Here is a 26,466-nt window from a genome sequence, read left to right as displayed (position 1 = left end):
GAAACTCTCCACAGCTGAGCCAGAATGTCTGTAGTTTTAAGATAGGACCCGTGAGTGTTCACCAGTTCTTCAAAAGGTAAGAATTTTTAGACTAGACGCTTTAAATTAATATTAATAAAGCTGAAAAAAATCTGTAAATTACAGAAATTGTATAAAATTTTATATATTTTCGTAAATTGTCCAACGCTGAGCTAGAATGTTTGTAGTATTAGGACAGGACCCGGTAGAGTTCACCGGCTCTTCAAAAAAGTACGAATTTTTTGAATAGCTGCTGTAAAAAAATTTTAATACAGCTGAGAAAAATTTGAAAATTACAGAAATTGTATAAAATTTTATATATTTTCAGAAACTGTCCACAGCTGAGCCAGAATATCTGTAGTTTTAAGACAGGACCCGTGAGTGTTCACCAGTTCTTCAAAAGGTAAGCATTTTTTGAATAGACGCTTTAAAATAATGTTAATAAAGCTCAGAAAAATCTGAAAATTACGGTAATTGTATAAAATTATATATGTTTTATATATAAACTGTCCTCCCCTGAGCTAGAAACTTCGTAGTATTAGGACAGGGCCCAAAAGAGTTCACCGGCTTTTCAAACAGTACGAATTTTTTGACCCTTCGATATCCATGTGTGACAGATGGAACATCAAAACACACTTCTTTCTTTAGATGTTTGTACTTGACGCGGAAATTCATCTAAAGCTCTAATTTCATTTTAGAACTTTACATTACAACTATTAACTGTCCTGTTTTGTATTTGAAACCGTGACTTTTAAGGAACAATACTTTTTTTCTTATTTAAAACAATTAATTATACTTATTCTGACCTAAAGAAATATATAAAAGGTTTCGTGAGAAACAAATCAAGCGTTGATACATTGAAATGCATTGATAAGGCTTTATTTTTAATGTAACGACCCTTTTGAAGTTCATATTTAAGTTTGCTCTCGAAATATAAAGGCTGCGACGGAAAAAAGTTTAAAAAAGGCTTTTTATTCTTATTGAGAAGAGTTAATTTACCGAAAATGTCCAGCCGCTGATAGTCGTGCGGGTTGGCTTTGGCTCCTAATCCAAAACAGCTGTAAAGAATTAGCGGCAAAAACAAGAAAAATGACATAGTAAAAGCACAAAAGCACTGAACATGACAGTCGAGGCGCGCGTCAATGCAAAACCGCGCTGCAGGAGCTGTCGACCGTACTCCCTGCTATCCCGAAATTGTCTGGCTTGAGGGCCTGAATCCTGCTACCGAACGATAGGCCCGAGTAGTTTCTGTTACACAGCACCAGCGCAATTAACAATGAGGCTTATTTTCTTCTTTCCTGCTACGGAATGATATATCAAGTAGGGACATGTCCTTATCTTTTGTTCGGATGTGCCGACAAGCTGCACACTTTCCTTTTTTTTCTGGAAAGATCGAGCGCGTTTTTCAATTTTCGCATTTTTTATCTCTGCTATTTTATCCCGAACAATGTACTCTAAAAGGGCATGTAGTTTGAATTTTTCACTGTATGTTTTACCGGTAATAATCCGAGAAAGGTATTTAAACTACGAGTTGTGCTTTTTAACTTTTAGTTTCTCAACTTTCGTAATTTTTCATTACACTCACAACTTTATTATTACGTTTTTATAACGGAATATTTTAACACCATTTATCATTTTCTATCACAATTAAAATTAGCTCAAAAATAAACAGCGGAATTTTGATAGAATAAAGCTCCGCCTACACATAACAGTTTGGACTGTCAGTTAAAACGGAAATTTAGGGAACTGGGTGGAAAAAATAATTTTCTTAGCATTACATATAGAGTTGTTTTTTAAATGTTGCATATAGGAAGGAAGGCATCTACTGCAACAAAGTGACATATGATTTTTCTGCGTGTCTTCACTGCACACAGAACAAAACCAACTTTGTTGAAGTCGTTTCTGCTCAACTAGATTGGTTATTTTTTCAAAGGCTTTCTCGGTGCAAAAACTTCTGAAAATCGTAATTTACATTATTAGTTATTAATTTGGTAATTATTAGCTTACCTAATCATGTGGATATCAACAGCCTCATCAAGAACGGCATGTGATATTACTTCGGGGAGCATTTTAAGGTCTACAGTTTCAAAAAATGTCCCATTTGTGATGTCTCTAACGATATTACGATCCTTAACGAAGCAATTCAGGATTACATTTTGTTTTTCATGATAGGATTGTTTATCAAATGCTACAGTACATCTTTTCTTTTTCTTTGGTAGTCCTATGACTGTTAAGTCCTGTCCTTTTGGTTTCGTCCTCGTTTTTTTATTGAAACAGGCATTTTAATTGTTGTCAAAGCGAAATCATTGACTTCAACTATTTGATGGGACTGGTTGTTGACGTCATTTAAAACTTAATCACTAATATAAGAAAGTTGATGCGCTTCATCTCGTGTCATTTCCTCCTCTATAACCAGCTCGTTACAAAACTCAGGTGCTTCCACAGGTGACTGACCAAGAGTTGATGTATTTCTATTATCTAATATGAGCGCTTCACTCATATTGTTTCTGTCTTGAAGGTCCGTCTCGTCACAACCCTCAGAGTGTTCCACAGAAGACTGATTTTTACTTTCAAATACAACTGCATCATCATAATTTATATGTAGCATCTACTGCAAGAAATTCTGGAAAAGCCTTCATTGTACTTTTCATGGTTGGACTTTGAATGAAAAGTCCTCTGAAATTATTGTCTTCGTCTCGCAAAACAGCTACATTGGCACTTGAAAACAGAGTAGTTATTGGGACTAATAAGACGATAATAGAATATTTTAGTTTACCATATTTAGCTTTAAATATATTTAAGCAGCCATCTAAGTTTTCTTTTCTTGATTGATCGGATATCTTCATATTTGTTAAATCTTGTAAAGTAACAATTCTACCAGTACTTTCTTGAACTTTTTGCTGTATCATTTTTCTATTGGCCTTCATATTCAAATAATCCTTGACGCTTTCCTTCATGTTACTGGAAAGTTTTCTTTGGCTAGGGTTATATGCATGTAGAACCTACAAAATATATCTTTTATGAATAAAATACTGTTCAAGCAAGAATTCTAAAAGCATACTATATGTCAACTAATCTGTAAACTTACCTTCGAAGTGACATGATTGTGCTTCATTTGAAGCATAATTTGAACCGATGTTACCTCGAGTGCTTTTCCATCAGACGATGCTTTGAATCTTACATGTACTGGGCAATCTTCTTTAAATGTCCAAGACTGTCGAATTTTTTCTCACTGCCCTTAAACTTCTTTCCACCGGGATTACATGCATATAGAAGTTGATAATAAATCAAAGAGCTTTCTATTGGTCTCACAATTTTACTGCTTGCAATCGTACGGGCATCTCTTTTCCAAAATGTTGTGTACGTATTTTCACCAAGTTCCTCAATCGCTTTCTTTGCGTCAGCGAATGAGCTGAACGTATCCCAAATTTTCAGCATGCTAATTTTAGTCTGAAAAATAATTAGGTACCTAACTAACCTAAAAATGTTCACCTAGGAAAACATCGATGATGTATGTAAGCTGATCCAAGAAGATTGACATGTCAGTCATGTCACCCATGTCACATATCGTGATCATTGGGCATTTTAAAGACTTCAGTTCAAAAAATTTTACATGAAGAATTATCTTTTTTTTAGAAGAATTATCGTTTCTCGTTGGATACCGTATCTGTTGACGGAAGAACAGAAAGCATTTGGAGTCAATTAGTGATAAAAAAAACTCTACATCGGTTTAACGCAGGAAACTAAAAATATATATTAGATGCATATGAAAGCATCAGAATTAATAAATGTAAAGATAGTATGAACAGAGTCAACGGTCCAATTCCTTCAAGTTCTTTGTTCCTACTATTCTAGTGGCGGAAATCTAACTGTTACGCTCAGTTGGCTCTGACTCGGTTGGCTAGATTTTGCCACGCCCACTCGGTGCCCACTGAGCGAGTATATAAACGCTCAACTTGTAGATTGCACTTTAGTTTATAATCATCTGCTGATGATGCTAACATAGTTAGCGAAACGCGCGTCCAGTGTAAAAGTAAAAGTGTTTTGGTGTATTGTGGTGATTTAGTGTTTTTATTTTGCTAAAAACATATACATATTATCAATGTTTACGGTTTTGGCTAAACATCTAATTCTTAAAGATAAAATGTTATGTGTAGGTGGAGCTTTAATTCTAGATAGATTTTTTGTGATCAAACTTTCTCTTCCTTTACTTCTGGAAAGAATATATTATTTTCGTCCCTTAGTTTGAATATTTGCTGACGTGTCACATATCTTTTTTCATTATTATTTTCGAGATGCCACATAAAACATCTGCGTGTCAATCTTCAACCACAATTTTCTGTCAAGCCTATTCGGAGTTACGGTTTTATTTTAAGACGATAGAACGTTGCGCAGTTTTTATATGTATTAAGAGTTTTCAAGAAAAACACATACATATCTCAACAAATAAAATTGTTTTCATGTTTTCGTCGAACGATATTAAATTATTGTAAACCGTTTTATGGATTCTTCGTTTTGTTCTGCGATATATTCGAAGCCAACAAACTCAGTACGATATAAAACTTTATTTAATCCAATACTTAAACCACCTTATTGCCTTGTTTATCGTCGGATATTGATAATGAATAATGGTTATTTTTGCCCGTCGGCGTAATATTTTTCTAGCAAGAAATTTAATCGTTCAGAGATGAGAACCAATTATTAAATAGAGTCTTGATTAAGGGTATGCTCAAATTTTGAATAATTAAGCAGAGTAGTGCAAAGGTTAAACCTGCGTTGTGGTGAGGTCAGTTATTATTTTCCTACGAATTTTCCTACGAATAACCACCCTAGAAATCAACCGTACATAATAAATGAATTTTTAATCTCTGGCTCTTATAAATCTGATGGCCCTAAACCATATTCTAAATAAACCATAAGGCCGCACTTTTTATTCTTCGACTTGGAGAAATCCAGGCTCCAGACGAGAAGTGGCTTAATATATAATCTCTGGATTTATTGCCACCAAACGTTTTCAATATGGGTTTTTTTACGCTGTCTCTCTTCACTTACAATTTAGAATATATTCGGCGTTGTTCTTAACAGGCACTCTCCATTTGTTTAGTCTGAATATTTAAAAAACAATATAAATCCTTCTTTGGCTGTACATAAAATTGCAAACAGGGTCATTTCATTTGCGTTTGACCAATTAAAAAATGTAGAACTACATTATTGATAGATTTCATGGGCGCCGGAAGAATGAAATTTAGGGGGGGGCAAGGTAAAAATGAATAAAAAATTGACATTTTTGGTAATTATTGGGAAAACTGGAAATCGTCCGATTTTCATCAAAATTGGTATACACCCTATTTTGAAGTCGTAGATTACGAATCTGAACTTTTTTCTTGGCGGTCTCTTACCGTTTTTCAGAAAAACGGAAAATAATTTCAATACCGAGTTTTTCTTAATTTTTGATATTTTTAAGGTTTTCTAGCACATATTTTGTTAGGTATTCAATAATCAATAATGTTTTTGCTATTTTCTGTTACTTTTTTAACCAATTCTATGCATAATAGAGGAAAATTTGCTAAAATAAATTTGTAAACAATCTGAAAATGTTAGATTATAGCTTTGTTCGGGTTCTTGTTATTACCGATTCTGAACCGTCCAAGAACTCTGCAGCGCATGCGCAAATGAAATAATGTCTTCATATTTCCTTCTGCGCATACGCATCACAGTTCTAGGACGGTTCAGAATCGGTAATAAGAGAAACCCGAAGTAAGTTTATGTGTTTCTGGCATTTAAAGCAACGTTGCCAATGCTAAACCTAAATTTAGCGTGTTTTTTTCGCTCATTCTGGAATTACGAAAGGCGGTCGCCAGAAGAACGGCTCCTTCCCATAACTGCTATTTTACCAACGAGATCTGACTATTTATACCCACGAAGTTGCACGAAAGAGTTTTGATTGCATTGGTTACAACTTCCATGCAGAGGGTGTTAATCTTTTGTTGTTATATTATTAGATTAACTAAAAAAAGATTAACCCCCTCCGCAAAGAAGTTAAAACCAATGCAATCAAAACTCTTCCGCGTAATTTTGTGGATATAGGTGTATATTTAATTATTGTCGATCTCATAATAGGTAATTTATTTAAAATCCCTAATCACCCGAAAAAATAGAAGATATGGCAACGTTGTAAATTTTCAAATTTCTAGATTAGGTCTAGAATATATTTGTCTCTCTTATTACATAGGAGAGAGAAAGAAGGATATATCAAATGTCAAACTTCCATCTGGTCTCAATTTTCTTTGCTATTTTGTTAAGAAAAGTGTTTTTCAGTAAAATGTTGGACACTTTTCTATCCCCAATCAAGTGTGGCTTTTAGATAAACTATAATATAATGAAAATATAGTGAATTATTACTTTATAGGGCCGAAATTAAGAAAAATTCAATGTTGAAATAATTTTCCGTTTTTCTGAAAAACGGTAAGAGACCGCCAAGAAAAAAATAGATTCGTAATCTACGACCTCAAAATAGTGTGTATACCAATTTTGGTGAAAATCGGACGATTTCCAGTTTTCCCAATAATTACCACATTTTTTATTATTTTATAGATAACACCTAACAATTTCATAATAATGATTATTTTTTTTACAGATGGATGTAAGAAGATAGCTTTTATTTTTATTGTTTCAGTGATCCAGGGGGGGGGCAAATGCCCCCTCTTGCCCCCCCTGTCCGGCGCCCATGATAGATTTAGAGCTAAATTAGTACAAAAAAGTCTATACAATTAACAACAAATATTTGGACGTTGCGTGGGTAGAAATAATTCTGGTATATTTCAAAATAGCTTTAGTTTCCAATTAATTTGAGATATTGAAAATAGTATAGAGGGGATATAAACAAACATACTCGGGCAACATGTTGGTGCAGATTTAGTAAAAATAAAAAAAATAAATGCTAAAACAACAGTTCGATTTTGAAATGCGACGTGCGTAGATGTAATTAAATGTTGGTATGATTACGTTTTAATTAAATTTCTAACAAGAATGCGGAAAACCATACAAAAAAATGAAATATATTTTTTTCTACGTCGAGAAACATTTATAATCATAAATTTATTTCACGTTTTCACTTCAAACCCATGTACAGGGTGTCCCATTTATGGGGTGAAAATGCTTACACAAGTACATCAAAGATATCAATATCTCTGATAGACAGCAGCTAAAATCAGCACACCCTCATTTTCAGTGCAGTTTATTAAGGTGCCCACTATGAAAAGCAAAATTATCTGTTTAAATAAAATAAAATAATAATACTTTCTTAAACTAGGTTGATTTATATAAAACAGTTAAATAACACATTTTTTATCTTATTTATGCAAATAAGTATAGAGTGTATTATATTTTTAGAAAGTTCATAACATGGCAAATAAAATAAAAAAATAATGTACAGGTTATCCCTTTAATAAAAGCTAACCCTACGTGACACAGCTTTTACCTTTTCGATAAGTTTGGTTTAGATAATCGAGATACAAAAGGGATCAAAAAATGCTACAATTTCAAATTCGCTCTGTATATCATGAACTAAAATGTCTAAAAGAAATATGTGTGTAGTTTCTTTAGTTTTGTAAAAAAAGGAACACAGTAATGTGAAAATCGAATTTTTTTATCTATACTCATAAATGAGAAACCCCATAAAACACACGAAAATGGGACACCCTGTACAATGACATGTACAGTGACAAATAGTGGTAGACCAAATTGATGCTGCGAATTTTTTTCCCCAAAATGAGCTATCTCTAACGATTTGACCTCGTTGGCAAATTTCAACCTTTAGTAACTTTTTTTCTAAGAAAAAATACTTATTTTTTTATGTTATTCGATTTTTATCTACAATAAAACTTACCTATATGTTTTTAATATACGCAATTAAACGTCTCGTAATATTGCATTAAAAAAAAACAAATTATACAGATCACACTATGAATAGTTCTGACTTATAACGAGACCCATGAGCAAGCAACGGAGATGACAATATTCGTCGAGAACTAATGTAAATGTTTAAAAACCTAGTTCAAGAAACTATTCCTCTGGATCTAGAACTACGAGGCGTATCTAGCCCAAGGTTTCCACCTCTACACTACACACTGCCATTACTCGCTGACGAGTATTTGACACGCACCAGAAGAAGTGACCGCCTTCAAACAAGGCGTTTTCTTTCATGAGCTTTTCTGTAACTGAAAAGACCGATACGTGATGTTATCTGTCTACCGCACTCCGGACATTCAAAAATCTCATTGCTTTGTTGTCTCTTTTCGGTTGTCTTTTGGTTGTCGAGTTCTAAATAAAATAAATAAATAAATAAATAAATGCTTTTATTGTCAAAAAATTTTTCAATTTGTAGACAAAGGTAAACTAACAAACAAAGTAGAAAAACAAGGTACACAAACAAACAAACAAAAGATAATACAAAACATTATACAAATAATATTGTCAGTCTTATTGTTAAAATAAACATTTATAAATGTTTATAATGTGAAAGAACAAAAAAATAAAAATAATATTCAAAAATATTTAGCTATAGTTTATAGTAAAATATCAATGACCTCTAAATAAATTCATTTCGATGTCATTAGTAAATATAGCAATAGCAAACATTAAACCAGTGTTTACAAGATCAAATTTGATTTTCAAAATATAATTCATTTACGGCGTGGAAAGCCTTGTCTAGTAAATAAGAGTTCAATGCTTTGCGAAATGAAAAAAATGATGTTATGGATTTGATTTCAAATGGCAGGTGATTGTGCATTTTTTTCGAGTTGTATAACATTGAACTTTTAACTAACTCTGAGCGTGGGGTAGGTAGATAAAGATCTTGCTCCGCGTTCCTGAGTGGATAAGTGTGAGATGACCTTTCTTGAGAAGCTGATACGTGTTTACGTATTAGGAGTTATCTATCTATCTATTGTGAGTTGCCTCTTCCCACTCATTCTGCATGTTAATCCCCTTTAAGTTTTCGTGGAAAATGTCCTTGTACCTTTTCAGTTGTCCACCTGGCCTCCTCTTACCGTCTACAAGCTCACCGTAAAGCAGAGAATTTGGTATGCAGTTTTCTTGCATTCTGCATACATGACCAGCCTATCTTAGTCGAGATTTTGTAACCATGACTTCAACACCCGAATACTCTCCACCTCCTACACTACTCTCCACCTCTACACTCAGACTATTAATAGTCCGAATCAAAATATGTAATTATGATCAGGTTGTCTCTGTAAAGCTGGTAAAATATAAAATACGGAAAGGTTAAATTTGGAAAAAGCCAGTGGTTGAGAAACGGTGTTAATCTTAAAGCAAATGCCTGAGCAGAGGTTGAACTTAGCCAGCCAAAATTTAATATAGGAGAAACATATTTAATTTATCAAGCCCGAGGCTTTCTGTTCCCCTTGAGCCCTAACGCCGTAATATAATTTGGACGCATCCCTCTAATGAAATTTAAAAAGCCATAAATAATTTCCTCTTTGACAAAAATATTAAAGCGGATCCTCAATTCAGTGGCATGAAGAAATTAGTGGCTGGGTGTCGATACAGCCGGATTATAATTTTCTGCTCTCTTATAACTTATGTTCCGTGTAAATAATTTTGGCGCATTACTACGGGCGACGGGGCATATTCGGCATTCCGCAAATTCACTGAACACTCTATGTAACGGAACAAATTTATTTCATTAATAATGGGGGATATCTCTTTTTATACGCGCATTTCATTTTTCAGACTCTCCTAATGGCTTTTATAGTCTATTAAGAGAAATATTGTTAAAGATATAACAAACGACTTTTGCGGGTTTTCCCAAACCAAAAACATCTAGGACTCTTGAGAAACTCTTGAATAAAAAGATTTAGAAAGGATATATGTATCAGTGCCGTTATAATTTTATTCAAAACTTGTAAAACTATGATGTAGGGTAGGCTCAATAATTTGTTTTATTTTACGTTGTCAATAAGTGTCCCAAAAATATATAATTCTAATAAAAATAGATAAGTTATAAGAATTATTTATTAAAACAAACATCCGATACCCTACTGAAGCAGGTAAGTCAAATTGACGTATCTAAATTCTTTGACATCTAATCTTTGATAAGTAGTAAATAAAAGCAAAAATGCAAGAAAAAATATATAATTATTAGTTCATTTTAAGTGAATTTCATAAATGAACGATTTACTAAACATATGTATATTATACCGGGTGAGACTTAAATAAGTGCAAATATTTTCAGGGCTGGTAGATCTCGATAAAAGAAACATATTTTCTCTTTACCGTTTTTCAAAAAAATCCAAAATAACCCAGTTATTTTACTTTGAAAATTAAAAAAAAAGATTTTTTCCTAAAATGTTGAGAATCATTGGATCTTTTCTGGATTTTCCTTCTTTTAAATTTAATCTACTACCTACCTATGTTGCCATATTATCAACAAATTATGTTTTTTAGCTAAAATCTAAAAAAAATCCTCCATCCTCATAATCGTGTTTCTGGGGTCGAAATACACTAGCCCTAAAAATATTTGCACATATTTAAGACTCACCCTGTATAGTCACTTACTAGTGAAAAGTTGTTTCATTATTTCCCTCGATGTTTGACACAAGCCAACTATTTTATATTCTTTTTCGATAAATCGCAATAGTGTCACTGTTTAATTTAAGTTCTGCCACACAATTTCCTTCTTACCAGCTGTAGAATAAATAATAAATAATTATAATAAACAAATAAAATTTCAAATGTGTCAAATGAACCGTCATACAGGACTGTCAAGAATCCCCACCCTAGATCCTCATCCGTCTACCATGCACCAATACATGGGTAGAATTACACTCCTTCCTTAATACCTCCATTATATTATTAATTATTCATAGATTCCAATAAATCATTAATAATATACTCCATTATATCAATACTTATTCATAGATTCCAATAAAAATACATACTATAAAAGATATGATAAAAATTCAATTCTCTTCGGTGTATTATGAGCCCAAAGGAGTCTCGTATAGCTAAGGGCCTTGCTTTGTCTTGTAACATAAGCTTCTAAATTTCCTAATACGCTTAACCGTCAATTAAAAGCTAATTGTCTAATTCCTAATAAATTAACCACACAACACTCACGGCGTCTCTCAAACCAAACCTTGTCATTGTTCTATCTAAATTATTAGCAACTCTCTGTAATTTTATCAAAAGTTATCATTTCACAATGGAGTTTACAGCTCCAGAAATTGTATAAAACTATATATAATTTGCCATACAAAGCAATTTTCACATTACTATGCTACTTTTTTCATGAAACTAGAGATGGTGGCAATTTTTACACTTCCGATAAGTTATAAGATAACCTAAAAAAACTAAGAGAGCTAAGATAAATCCATGAAGACTACACGGGAAAAACACTGCCATCTTATACCCATCAAGTGTCCGTTCCAAAATAGGAATAATGTAACACTGAAATAATGATCTAAGTCTACTAAAATCGGCGATTAAAATATTAATACTTTGGAAAAACGATCTAAATCCACGTGAATTCACGGAAGACCGATCCAAGTCCATAGTTCATGTTTGTAAACATATCAACGCATACAAAACGAATAAATAGCTATATATTCAGCACCACAATAACTTTATGCTGACCTAATTCCATTGCCCAAACTCAAGTATGAGCAGTTACAATTTTTAAAAAAGTTCGTAGATGAATATCTGCAAGACTACTACACAAATTTGCCTTGTGCGTCAAACATTGCACATCTAAACGATGCAGATATGGTGAGTAATATCAATTAAACTATATTGCTTTTATTTCTGCCTAAGAAAAGAAATCTGATTATGTCTATTGTGTCACTAGTTTTAAATTCAAAGAAATTAAATCTGGAAATGGTTCTAGTGAAACCATAAGGGAACTGTCTAGTAGTGTAGTTTCATTTTATCAGAAACAAATCGCCATTCCTAAGTAAAATATAATCTAATGCTAATAATATTAATAAAAAAAATAATAATAAAAATAAGAAATAAATTAAGAAATATTAAGAAAATATAATAACAATATTAATTATAAAAATGAGAATAAAAACTATTTAAAAAATATTTTTCTCTTTATTCCAGCACGAGTAATCCTCGGAGTAACCATATACAGAATTATTCCATATGGACTTGGATCACTTTTCCATTGAACCAAGCGAATACGAGTTTTATTTTATCTAACAAATTTGCTACAAATTATTTTTCTTTGTTTTGTCTGTTAATCAGTTAATGTCTATACATATAACTATTGATAAAAACTTTTTACGATTCGCCACATTTTATTATTTCTTTTCCTTTAGTCTTTAAAGTTTCAAAATAATTTATCTCAAAAGTAAGAAAATGTGACTTAGATCGTTTTTCCCCTGTAGTCTTCATGTAGATTGTAGAGATTGTAGATATATATTGCATGGAATTTAATCACCCCCATTGTATGGTATTTAATCACCGTATTATCAGATTCATGAGGAAGTACCATATGATCGAAAAAAAAACGGCGGTCAGTTGGCTGGGAAATGACGATCGATGACGTTTTCCAGATAAATTTACGTATAAAATGACAGCGATCTTCATTTCATAGCCATCGCTGACGCCGTTTTTTTTTCGATCATACCGTAGCACAATAATGTAAACGCCGCATCTTTTTACCGTTACTCATAAACGAGAAACCTTGTAAAGGACATGAAAATGGGACATCCTGTACTGGTGGATAAAAAAAGCAGCTCTGTTTAGCGATTAAATTGGAAGAATTATGGATTATTCTAGTCGGAATATCGAAGCCGCAAAAGCGTCAAAGGCTAGCGCGAAGATCATTTGTTAGATGTAATTGAATTTTCGAATCAAATAGTTGTACATTCATCGATAAGGCTTCTAGCATTCTCGTTAGTGGAAGGCTGCTCCATTAGGAGCGAGCGCAGAGATCAAATGGAATCATGCAAATTACTCTCATTTCATCTTCATCATTTCGATATAAAAACATTAGATCACATTTATCACTTTATAGAAACATTATCTACAGGGTGAGTTTTCTACGATGTTCTCTAAGGGTATCTCTCTAATAAAAAGAATTACAATTTTTTGCTTTCGAATTTTAAAAAAAATCTATGGCAATAATTTTTAACCGGCAGAAAGCTTGTTTAGATTTTTTTTCTCCTTTTTTTGTTTGCTTATTTATTATCACCTAACAACTTATACTTCTATAATTATACTTATAGTATAGTCAAAACAAGTATAAGTGAAAGATATTATTACTGGTAAATGGCTGTAGGTGTGCTCGCTCTATTAGAGTTTCCTGATGTCTAGGATAAATACATTCTTGCAGACCGAGATAAATTTGCTTAATAATGTTCAGTGGCGTAGACAAACTGCATCAGCGTAAGATAAATATCAGGTACTTGCACTCTGATGTGGCATAACCTTTAATATATGCAAATATATATAAAATTTTTGGACGAGTATGTTCGCTGAGTTCTCTTTTTTCTCTTGACAAATATAAGCGTATTCCTTGAGAGAATATCATCACTAAAATATACTAGTTTAAGACTATGACAGGTAAAAGAGGGGTATAAAAAAGGAATAGTGCGGTTATGCTCTTGATGATATTGCAATTATAACTAGTAGGGGTTACTGACCAATGGAAAATGGGCAAGGCACATCGGAGTCTCGTTGTACATTGGACTGCACCTAAAGTTAACGTGATACAGAACTTAATACCAAAAATGTATGTTTGTATCGATCTAAAGTTTGCACGCAAACACAAAAAACCCTATTATATTCTAACGTTTTGCTTAAATATATCACTGAAATTAAATAAAATTTAGTTGAGAGCTAACCATCTTTTATTTATTTATGATTATACGGTATAATTTCTTATTAGATTCAAAACGCTAAACGAAATATTCATGATTCAATTCGCCTTTTTTCTCTTTCAGCTCATTTAAATTAAATTACTTTTGTACAAAAGCGCCGGGCAAGAAAAAACAAGAGTAAGAAAGCTGCTAGATATTTTTTTCGTGAAAAGATTTAAAACCTGATGCATTTAAAAAGCACGGATTTGAGGCATGCTCTTGGGTTTTAATAAGGCCAAGATAAGAAAATAGGGTCTACCTCAATTAACGCCCTTTCAATCAATATGATACCCTTCTTTCTTCGTCCCTTTAGGTCAATTTTCGCGTAAAATCCTTTATATGACGCTGTAAAAAATATTGCCGTCCCGTAAAAGATATGCATGTATATTTTACAACACTTTTGCCTTGTTAATAAATGAACAGGAAAATTTGTATGCTTGATATTGTTGTAAGTAGGGTTTGCACGCGTCCGGATTTATCCGGACACGTCCGGGTTTTTAAGGTGTCCGGGAGATCTGACCGTAAAAACGACTTAACTTTGTTGAATATTTTAATCGTTACGATGTCACATATCTACTTAACCGTTGGACAGACTTTATACAGGGTATCCCAGAAATAAGTGCAGGTATCTTAATGGCTACATTTAGAGACGATCGAATTTTTTGAGAGAATCTGTAATCAGCTCCAAACACCAAGCACTTACCAGAATCTCAGTTTTTTCAAAAAATCTTACTAAACTACAGTGAATAAAATTAATTTAAGTAGTTTTTTGTAGAACCTATAACATATAAATATACAGAATGTCGATAACGTAGGAGGTGGCAACATTGCATTCTCTGGAAGCACTATAAAGAAATTTCCGGAAACCGAACACTAACCGGCACTCAAAAGTTTTTTAATATGTTCTGGAAAATGTCAAGAAAAATGAAAATTTTTCAACATTTTAACTATACTACCAGTTAAAATACTTGCACTTATTTCTGGGACACCCCGAATAAATAAATTCATAATTTTCGGTGATTCCAAAAACTTGTTAGAGAGACATTAAACAAATATGAATAGCAATGCACTAACTTACAGTTGAGGGTTGGAACCTTTGGTGTTACACAGCAAAATAAAAACACTAAATCACCACAATACACCAAAACACTTTTACTTTTACACTGGACGCGCGTTTCGCTAACCATGTTAGCATCATCAGCAGATGATTATAAACTAAAGTACAATCTACAAGTTGAGCGTTTATATACACGCTCAGTGGGCAACGAGTGGGCGTGGCAAAATCTAGCCAACCGAGTCAGAGCCAACTGAGCGTAACAGTTCAGATTTCCGCCACTAGAGTAGTAGGAACAAAGAACTTGAAGGAATTGGACCGTTGACTCTGTTCATACTATCTTTACATTTATTAATTCTGATGCTTTCATATGCATCTAATTGCCTGTAATTTGAGACTTGTTTAATTAATTTTAAATTATTAAAATCTATACAATGTTCATTATCAACAATATGTTCGGCAACGCAAGATTTATCCGGTTCTACCGTATCTTATCTGAGCTAAATGTTCTTTAAATCTAGTTAATATTGATCTTCTAGTTTGCCCAACATATTTCTGATTACAATCTTTACAAGAAATTTCATAAATACCCGATCTTTCCAGTGGAGGTGTTTTATCTTTTGGATTACCTAATAATTGATGTAATTTATTATTAGCACTATACACAAGTTTTAAAATTAATTAGAAAACGTAGGTATAGGTTAATGATTTCTGAAAATTCGACTTTTCAAGTGGAGAAAGATACGTCTAAATATTTTTCGATACCGTTTGATAGAGAGTTATCCCGTGGTCTAAAAGGAATTTTTAAGAATGTCAATTATAAACTTGTGTATAGTGCTAATAATAAATTACATCAATTATTAGGTAATCCAAAGATAAAACACCTCACTGGAAAGATCGGGTATTTATGAAATTTCTTGTAAAGATTGTAATCAGAAATATGTTGGACAACTAGAAGATCAATATTAACTAGATTTAAAGAACATTTAGCTCAGATAAGATACGGTAGACCGGATAAATAACTTGATTGCTGCCGAACATATTGTTGATAATGAACATTGTATAGATCTTAATAATTTAAAAATTAATTAAACAAGTCTCAAATTACAGGCAATTAGGAATGCATATGAAAAAAAGCATCAGAATAATAAATGTAAAGATAGTATGAACAGAGTCAACGGTTCAATTCCTTCACTTTGTTCTACTACTGGCGGAAATCTAACTGTTACGCTCAGTTGGCTCTGACTGGTTGGCTAGATTTTGCCACGCCCACTCGTTGCCCACTGAGCGTGTATATAAACGCTCAACTTGTAGATTGTACTTTAGTTTATAATCATCTGCTGATGATGCTAACATGGTTAGCGAAACGCGCGTCCAGTGTAAAAGTAAAAGTGTTTTGGTGTATTGTGGTGATTTAGTGTTTTTATTTTGCAATGCACTAACTGCAATTCCAGCTGTTGTAGCACTTATTGTTTCAACAATAATAAAACGTCGTGTTTTTATACAGCCGAAAAAGAATCCCATTCAAAATATCACCTTGCCAATAAATCTGCTGCCGGCCTAAAAGAAATATTGCCCCAAAGTACGTTTTAAATGCTAGGTTTTTCTTTGGAATTCAAACACGTGCAAACAACTATTTTGGGGTGTTCCAAACATCACTTATCTCTTCTTCTGATCTCTCTCTACGCTATACAGTGGAATACTTCACATTCCGCGGTAATACGTAATGATTTAATTCATTAAGAGCTGTCTAAGTATATTTTACCTAAAATATTCACTAAATTTTCAATAAAGTGATACTGTTTTCTGCAAAATTATTCAATACGTAGAAAGCCGAACCTGGAAATAGGGACAAAAAGCGAAAGGACGTTGCCTATAGACTATCGGTTTCCAATGACATTTTGACGAAAATTTTTATTACAGATTTAGGAACTCGTGTTTCCCTTTCCTCAGAGAAAAGTTTTTCCTCTAATCTTGTGTTTTTTGTTATTCTATTCATATATGTCCTATCCTATGGTATTTTCGGTCAATAGGCCACAAAAATATAAATGACATTGTTTTTTTCTCCCTACATCCAGTACTTTTCTAGTATGACTACAATGGACTATATTTTTTTTATTCTACACCTTTTAGTTAGTAAATAACAGGAGTTAATAAGAGTTAACTAAAACGGTAACATTACAAAAAGGTGTAGGAAAAATCCGAAAAAAAATAGCTATTTTTACATATCTTCAAAGACCTTAGAAAACTAGTAATTGTAGCCATAAAATTACGAAAATTTCAGTATTTGTAGGAAATGTTATGTAGAATCAGAGTATATAAACCTTTAAAGGCTTAAATGTTTTGGTTTTGTGGGAAAATTAATTTTTTAAACCCTTATTTTTGAGCTATTTTTGATGACGGTTTAACACGTCTCCTACATCCATTACTGTTTTCGTAGAACTACAATGGCCCATATTTTCTAATTATACGCATTTTAATTAGTAAATAACGGCAGTTTTAACAAAATCGGCGACATGAAGAAAATTGCCAATTTTCACGACTATACATATGTATGGAAAAAATACGAAAAAATGTACATTTTTGGCTATTTTTTCACATTTTCAAAGACCTTAGAAAAATAGTAATCATAGCCACAAAATTATGAAAATTTCAGCATTTGTAGATAATTTTATGTAGATTCAGAATATAAACACCTTGAAATGCATAGATATCTTGGTTTTGTGAGAAAATTAATTTTTTGGACCCTTGTCTAAAGCTATTTTAGATAATAGTTGTCTTTCTATTTCTTTCAAACGGATTTAAAAAATAATATTACCAATCGATTAAAAATACCGATTTTCCTGAAAAAACCCGGTGCATCTGTAGTTATGTATTCGACAAACAAACCGACCCCAGAAAATTGGATTCCGTCTATCTTTAAATTTAGATATAAGCGTGAAAGTTGTGATTTTTTTCCTCCGCTCCATCGCGTATTTTCCTGGGATTGTCACGAAAACCAAAGCTGGAAATTCGACCAAATTAAACGAAATTCTCCTGGAATAACACGACGGGGGATTAAAACCCTCCACCTGGCGTATTTCATAGATTAACTTTCAGGTGTTCTAATTTATCATGTTTCAAAAATAACATCGAAAATTACCACAAATATTCGGCGAGCCGTATTTTCATTTCATTTCGCCAGATTAAAAAATAAACGCCATATTTATATTCAGAAAATATAAAATATTCCCTTGTTAGGAGACTGCTGAAGACTTGAGTTTTCGATGTGTGACAGGCTGTTAGCAGGACCAAGGAACCGTATATCTTTTTGCAATGAAAGTTACATAAAGCTGCTCTCGGCACACTCCTGAATTATTTTGCATAGCACCAAGCAAACCGAATAAGATCGGTTTTCTGAGCAAATATTTTTCAGCCTGTACACCTCTCATCAATGCGATGCTTATAAATTATAATGATAGATATAGGAGATAAAAACAAATAGGCAAAAATAAAAACGAGGTTTTTTCTTATATTTTGCATATACAGGTAGAGAAAAAAACAGTAGCTAACTTTTAGACTCTATTGTTTTTCGAAATGTAGTTTCGGATCCGTTCCGAAACAATTCTGAAATTTAGCAGTTATTCCACTCGCCTGTTGGTACCTTCAAAATTACGTTTTTTAAGGTTAGGTTAGGTTACAACTCTTGTCTTCTTTTTTTTTAATCTGATTATATCCCTGTTTGCTATTCCGAATCAATTTAATAGCATAGTTTTGGGGTTAAAACGAATAAACTCTATAGAAAGAGATTACATGTAAAAGTAATCTAGAGCCCGTCATAAAATTTAAAGTTCATACCTGAGACAATAAAGGCAAGCCACTATTAAAAATAGAGCCATCTCGCTAGGTTTTTATGGTTATCATAATTCGTCGACGATTTAAACTAGTTTTAATTAAGTGCCCTTTTATATTTTACCGAAAACATTCGCAAAGGTAATGAAATTTATATTAAAAATTATTTTCGTGCTTCGCAATCGAAGGTTTGCGGAACATCTCCGGATGCTTTATGTCGACTTACAAAATAAAAAGCGCATAGCGGAGAATTATTTCCTTTGTAAACATTTATCCTAAAGGAAATAGCAATCCTTTTGACTCTGATATATTTTTAAAACGACTGGGGCTTTTTTAGCATACCTCCCTTTTCAGAGGTAAAGCGCTATGACTTTTTCTAATTACAAGAGTTCAGAATATGGCAAAGTGTTATCAACAAATCTTTTAGTTCTCTTGAGGCTGACAGTTCAACAAATAAAATTTATACTTAATCTAATTGATTAGACTTTAGCTAGCAATAATTCGAAGTTAGTCAAAGAATGCCTAGAGCAGCTGAACAAATTAGGCAAAGAAAATGAAGTCCTCCTACTCTGGGTTACCAGTTCACCAAGGGATAGAACAAGCAAACGATCTAGCTAGAAAAGGAGCGAACACTCTACTAACTGGACCAGAACCATTTTCCTTTCCAAGTGGATATCAACTTAAAGTGGAACTCCAGAACCTGGAAGGCTCCATTCGGGCCCCCGGTCTAAGACATTCGAAGAAATTTCTCAGAACTTACGACCGAGAAAAATCAAAGATCTTCCTTGAGAACTAGCCTCTGTGCAGCCGTCTCAGATACTGACTTTTGTCAAAGCCCTGAGATTGTCTAATGAGTTTTAACTCGTTATAACTCATCATACAATGGTTAATCCCTCTCTCTCACATTCTACATTCTAGCTTTAGCTTTTCTCAATTTATTTTTACTTTGACAATTTGAGAAAGTTTTAGAGGAAGTTTATAAAAAATTCAGGAATTCAATACCAAATAAATAAGAAGAGTAGTAATGACAAAATATGGCTAATTGAAAAGTTTTAATTTTAAATGGACCGTTTCCAAGTTCAGTTTAATAGAAAACTGAAATAATACAAGCTGTTTCTCTCGTCTAGTTTATTATACAATCAATTCCTCGTTAAATTTCTGAAAAGAATTACGGATTAAGAATATTGATTGCTAAGCTTCTTGAATCTTAGGTTTTGTTCAAAAAATAAAATAAAAATATAATATAAACTCGGCCCGACTAAAAAGGGACATCATTGTTAATGACTCAATGGTTATGCAAATGAAAGAATAGTAATGAGAGAGTGATTTAAGCTTTTTAATTTAGGAACAGCCAGCTCGAACGGGTTATAATGAAAATCTCAAATAATATAGACTATTGTCTTTGTAACCTAATTTACAATAAATTTATTATAGAGCTTCTCAAGGGAATGAGCCTCTACCATCAGAGGTATGGCCTGTTAAATTTTAATGCCTTTCCATTTTGGTGCGCTGCAGTGCAAACTGCATTAAATATAGATAATTTATTTAAATTGCAAGCGTTTATTTCCGGATATCCAGAATCTTTTTAATTCATTACTTAGACGGCTAACTCAATAAATTTATATTTGAAGAACTCTATTAATATGTGTCAGTCAAGTTGGAATATAAAAAAGGTGCTAAAGCTGGCTAAAAATAAATTATTCGAATTAAAAATATCAATTGGAAAGTAACAATGATTTTTTAATGTTCTAAAGTGGCCGACGGTGCCATTTAAATCTTTCAAAGAGGCTTTCAAATAAAACGAAAGGAAATTTTCACGATTTAAGATACAAATGTTCATTAAAAGGAAATATTCATGCGACTGAAGTAACCATAAAATGGAGAAGGTTGAGTTGTTGATAGGCCACATTGACTGAAAACACAGTTATGTTGTTTTAAGATATCTCCGTCGCCTTCTTTTCCACTGGAACTGTTTTAAAGCAACGTCTCGACTCCTCGGTCTTTAAAACTTCAACTTGCTGGAAATATTTACTTTAAACTTCACCACAATAATAGATCTCTCCACGCGAGCTATAAACAGCGATAATTTATGTAGCTATTTATTATGGCAGGTACCATTCCACAAGCCTTTTTAGCAACTTTCCTTTATTCACATTAAAGGCACTTCTTAATAAATTAATAAAAAACATGTCTTCAAAAAATTAGTTAACAAAATATGAACTGACATTTTCATGTATTTTAAAGCCAAATATATTTTGTTCTAGTAGGCCGACTTTGATGATTTTTTAAGTAATTTGTAGCTAAATTATTTGACTTTTTAACCTCATTCTAAATTAAAAATTTAGTCCCCATCTGATTATAATATGAGAGAAAACAAAATGATTTTATTTTAGCAAAAACTTGGAACATCCTGTGGAATTGTTTAACAAAGTATGGATTCTAATGCACCTTTTCTCTATATTCTGTTTTTTTATTCATCTCAATATCTTTAATTTTGTTGGAGATATTCGCTTTTAAAAAGATATTCGCTTTGTTAGATCACTGTTATTAAAAAGTCATATTATTATGGTTTGTTGACAGTTACTCAGTTGATGGTTTTAAGTCCAGTGGTTGTAACAACTATATTGTTGTTTATATTGAACATGGTAGAGTTCAATAAAATTCGATTAAGTTGAAAAAACTCTGCTAATTTAATATTAGAAAAATATGTTTGAGGATTTTGAAGGAAAGAATAGAGGGCAAAAATATGAATCCCTAAAGCAATTAGCTTACGAGAACACCAAATTAACACAAAAAAAATTGTGTTTTTTTTACGGAAGCCAGTTAAAAATGAAAAATTCTTAGTCGAAAATAACCACCGCACTAAAAATACCGGAATAAAGAATCGAAACCATCTGTTTCGTGTGTGTTTAATATGTGCGAACTTCTACATTAATTATTTATGCTTTTTCATACGCTCTGTTTGGATGTTTCTCCTCAAATGCGCTGTTTTATGACTGGCGTTTTCGGTTTGAATTTTACATACTCTTTACATGAAAGACGACTTTGACAGGGGCGAAACAGTTTGTCAACCGAAATGATCTTTAAGCAAGTTAACATTCGCTTTTCGGCTGTGATTGTAGAGATTAAATTGTTACACATGTAATAATTTCGTTACATAGATAGTATGACTTATTTATTAACCGCTTTAAAAGGATATTAACGGTGGTCAGAAAAATCTGAAAATTACGGAAAATGTATAAAATTTAACATATTTTCAGAACCCGTCCACATCTGAGCTAGAATGTCTATGGTTTTAGGATGGGGCTCAGAAAAGTCTTCTGATATCTCCAAAAATAAGAACTTTTGTATCTATAATTATAAAAATAATATTTATAACGATCACAAAAATCTGAAAATTACGGAAACAGTATAAAATTTTCAGAAACCGACCACGTCTGAGCAAGAATGTCAACGGTTTTAGGACAGAGCCCAGGTAAGTCTCCTCACTGGCCAAAAAAACTTTTGTATTTATGACTTTAAAAATAATATTAATAACGATCAGAAAAATCTGAAAATTACGGAAACAGTATAAAATTTAACATGTTTTCAGAAACCGACCACGTCTGAGCTAGAATGCCTATGGCTTTACGATAGGACCCAGAAAAGTCTTCTCACTGGCCAAAAGCAAGAACTTTTGTATTCATCACTTTAAAAATGATATTAATAACTATTAGAAAAATCTTAAAACCACGGAAATGGTATAAAATTTAACATGTTTTGAGAAACCGACCACGTCTGAGCAAGAATGTTAACGGTTTTAGGATAGAGCCCAGGTAAGTCTCCTCACTGGCCAAAAAAACTTTTGTATTTAGTACTTTAAAAATAATATTAATAACGATCAGAAAAATCTGAAAATTACGGAAACAGTATAAAATTTAACATGTTTTCAGAAACCGACCACGTCTGAGCTAGAATGCCTATGGCTTTACGATAGGACCCAGAAAAGTCTTCTCACTGGCCAAAAGTAGGAACTTTTGTATTCATCACTTTAAAAATGATATTAATAACTATCAGAAAAATCTGGAAATTACGGAAATGGTATAAAATTTAACATGTTTTCAGAAACCGACCACGTTTGAGCAAGAATGTCAACGGTTTTAGGATAGAGCCCAGGTAAGTCTCCTCACTGACCAAAAATAAGAACTTTTGTATTTATGACTTTAAAAATAATATTATTTACGATCAGAAAAATCTGAAAATTACGGAAACAGTATAGAATTTAACATGTTTTCAGAAACCGACCACGTCTGAGCTAGAATGACTATGATGGCTTTACGATAGGATCCAGAAAAGTCTTCTTACTGGCTAAAAGTAGAAACTTTTGTATTCATCACTTTAAAAATGATATTAATAACAATCATAAAAATCTGAGAATTACGAAAATAATATAAAATTTAACATGTTTTCAGAAACCGACCACGTCAGAGCAAGAATTTCAACGGTTTTAGGATAGAGCCCAGGCAAGTCTCCTCACTAGCCAAAAAAACTTTTGTATTTATGACTTTAATATTATTAGCGATCAGAAAAATCTGAAAATTACGGAAACAGTATAGAATTTAACATGTTTTCAGAAACCGACCACGTCTGAGCTAGAATGACTATGATGGCTTTACGATAGGATCTAGAAAAGTCTTCTTACTGGCCAAAAGTAGGAACTTTTGTATTCATAACTTTAAAAATGATGTTAATAACAATCAGAAAAATCTGAGAATTACGGAAATAATATAAAATTTAACATGTTTTCAGAAACCGACCACGTCTGAGCAAGAATGTCAACGGTTTTAGGATAGAGCCCAGGTAAGTCTCCTCACTGACCAAAAATAAGAACTTTTGTATTTATGACTTTAAAAATAATATTACTAACGATCACAAAAATCTGAAAATTACGGAAACAGTATAAAATTTAACATGTTTTCAGAAACCGACCACGTCTGAGCTAGAATGTCTATGGCTTTACAATAGGACCCAGAAAGTCTTCTCACTTGCAAGAGAACTTTTGTATTTATGACTTGAAAATTAGTATTAATAAAAAATTCAAGCAAGAAATTTGAAGTAATTTTATAAAATTTTCTATTAAAGCGAGTTTAAATAGATCAACAACGATATGAAATATCTAAAAATAATATACACCAGTAATTAATAATTAGCGATGAGAACTATCGAATGAATTAGACTATCGAATGGTTCCTGAATGAATGATTTCTACTATCGAATAGTTTTATTCGAATAAAATCATTCATTCATTTGTATACTAAAGCATATGTGACAACCTCGCCGTGCGACTAAATGGTTATCGTTGCGCCACGAGCCACGACTATCGAATGCTTTTGATAAATGAAATTTAGTATTCGTTTGATTTTTGTGTGCGTCAGTGCATTATTAGTTTTTCCAAATTTTTATAACTTCGTCTTGTAAATACTATGCTATTTTTGCGTTTATTAAAATATTTAAAATACTAAAATAGTAGTTTTTTTTAATTGACGATTGTGTGCGAAGTGGTCAAAATTTTTCCGAAAATTTGTGTGATTTTCTGTAGCCCGATCTTTCAATTATTTAATTTTATATGGTATATTATGGTTAGGTTAGATTGCATTTTTTAATGGGAAATTTTGAGAAGTAGCAATTTTTAAGAGAGATGAGATGAACTTACAATTAATTTTAAAATACATATTTGTATTTTAGATGTTTTAATAATATGAATTAGTTGAACTTAATAATGATATTTAAGTAATGTGGTTAAGTAAAAAAGGTTATCGAACTCAAATTTTGGGGTGATAAAATTAAATTGAAAGTTTTACACGTGCCAATTTTAAAAAAAAGTTAACAATGTTTGTATTTTGTTTATTCTAATTCACTTACATGTAGTTTTTTGCGAAGAAATATTTCATTTATTTTTTAAAGTAAATGCCAGTAAAAGTAAATATTATTTTTAAATAGTAATTTAAAGTAATAAAAAGGTAGTATAAATAATTTTGATTTCTAATTTTTTATTTATATTTTCCTTCCATTACACTGCATGCTTAGAAAATTAATAAATGTTTATATTTCATGATTTTAAAATTTGTTGTTAATAGGTATAACAAATTATTACTGTTATTATTATTTAATAAACCAACGTTGCCATTTAGAGACTATATTATTTTTAAATAGGATCTAATATAAATACTTTTGACTTCTATTTGTTGTTTATATTTTGCTACTACTTAAAAAAATGTTTATATTATTAAATGATTTTAAATTTTGTTGTTAATAGGTATAACAAATTTTTACTGCTATTATTATTTATAAAACCAGTCTTTGCTTAAAAACATTAAAAATCATTTTTCTACATCCAAAATAAAAAGTATTATTGCAGTGTAACAACAGAATATTAATAAAAAAATGCAAAACATATATAGATATACTATCCCTAACTAACTAATGCTAAAGAATAATATTCTTTGTTAATACCAACTAATACGAATATATGGCAACAGCGCCCTTCATAATGTATTTTCTGTGTAAATACTAGCACCTCAATAAAAAAAATAATGTGTCCTTATCATTATTTGACTCCGCAAAAAATCAAAGACGCCGGCTTCTTTCATAGCATGGCCACCGACCGCTGTCGGGTTTCTAGGAAAGAAACCTACGTCGCCGGACGACAACTAAAATCCAGTTTATATTTTATTAAAATCGATCCTGACCGATAAATGAATTTGATAAAAGAATGAATTTTATAAATGAATGGTTTTTGCTGCCGAATTACTAGAATACAATACTTCAAGGCAGATGACGCATCTATTCGATAATTTTTATTCGAATAGTTTTCGACGAATGTTTTCTTACTAGCTATCGAATTATTCGAATGAATTGCAACTATCGAATGTTTCGATAGTATTCATTCGATAGTTCCCACTACTATTAATAATTCATATTTAATATGTTCTCTGTGGTCGCAGACATAATCATTTATTCCCTAATTTGGACATTATGACATTAATAAAATACGGGAATTAATAAGGGAGATTAGATGGGCGGAGGAGTTTTATAAAACATTATGATTCCCCTTAAAACTATTAAGAAAATACTTAAAGTATTCTTAGTAGGCCATCAATTATATTCCCCTTGCAAGTTCATAGGGTGCCAACATATTTTTAGACTCAATTTGAAAGTGCTACTATTTTTACGCTGTTAATGATATAATGAGCTGATAGTTATGCCGGTCTTAACAGCAATGCATTGTTTTTCTTAATTAATGATGTGGCAAGCAAGACAGCGTGATAAGTCTCTGACGTTGGACATAAGAACGGCACAGAATAAAAAATGAAAGTGCTTTCAAATTAAATTTGTTAGTTTTTCAAGCTCGAAAATGTCCAGTAGACCATGCCGTGTGGCTTTTATGGCCTTACTTTAATTCTGAAATATGTACATTCACAAAACTCGTTCCAAAAATCTGCCACATTCAGACAACTTAGGTATTATGTTTCAGTCGTTCAAGCTCATTTAAAATACGTTTATGGATATGTTTAGTTTCGAAATAAAAGTTTTATTAAAGCGGAACTTGGGCAGATAAAAATGATATAATCACAGAAGTAATTTCAGCCAGATCTCTGGGAAATATCCCATCAAAATTATGCAATTTTTCCCATTCCT

General features: G+C 32.1%; 1 protein-coding gene and 1 long non-coding RNA gene across 3 annotated transcripts in view; one reads left to right on the top strand and one right to left on the bottom strand.

Annotated features, from left to right (window-relative positions):
* LOC115876906 (protein eva-1-like) overlaps nucleotides 1–1,440 on the bottom strand; it is a 66,637-nt gene extending 65,197 nt beyond the window's left edge. The window contains exon 1 of one of the 2 annotated variants that reach the window (XM_030892949.1): nucleotides 1,018–1,440. In XM_030892949.1, coding sequence (XP_030748809.1) covers nucleotides 1,018–1,114 — 97 coding nt within the window. In that variant the 5' untranslated portion in view covers nucleotides 1,115–1,440. The remainder of the gene's footprint in view (nucleotides 1–1,017) is intronic. The other variant, XM_030892948.1, reaches the window with a different exon arrangement.
* On the top strand, nucleotides 1–23,285 carry LOC115876907. The gene is made up of 4 exons (XR_004049221.1): nucleotides 1–76; nucleotides 347–421; nucleotides 22,894–22,944; nucleotides 23,066–23,285. It is a non-coding gene; the product is annotated as an uncharacterized LOC115876907 (long non-coding RNA).
* Nucleotides 23,286–26,466: the final 3,181 nt, after the last annotated feature.

The sequence above is a fragment of the Sitophilus oryzae genome, unplaced genomic scaffold (genome assembly GCF_002938485.1).
Source record: "Sitophilus oryzae breed Bouriz unplaced genomic scaffold, Soryzae_2.0 scaffold_1440_pilon_pilon, whole genome shotgun sequence".
Lineage (NCBI taxonomy): Eukaryota > Metazoa > Arthropoda > Insecta > Coleoptera > Curculionidae > Sitophilus > Sitophilus oryzae.
Note: the sequence above shows the minus strand (reverse complement) of the source record. Positions and strands in the feature narration are given on the sequence as shown.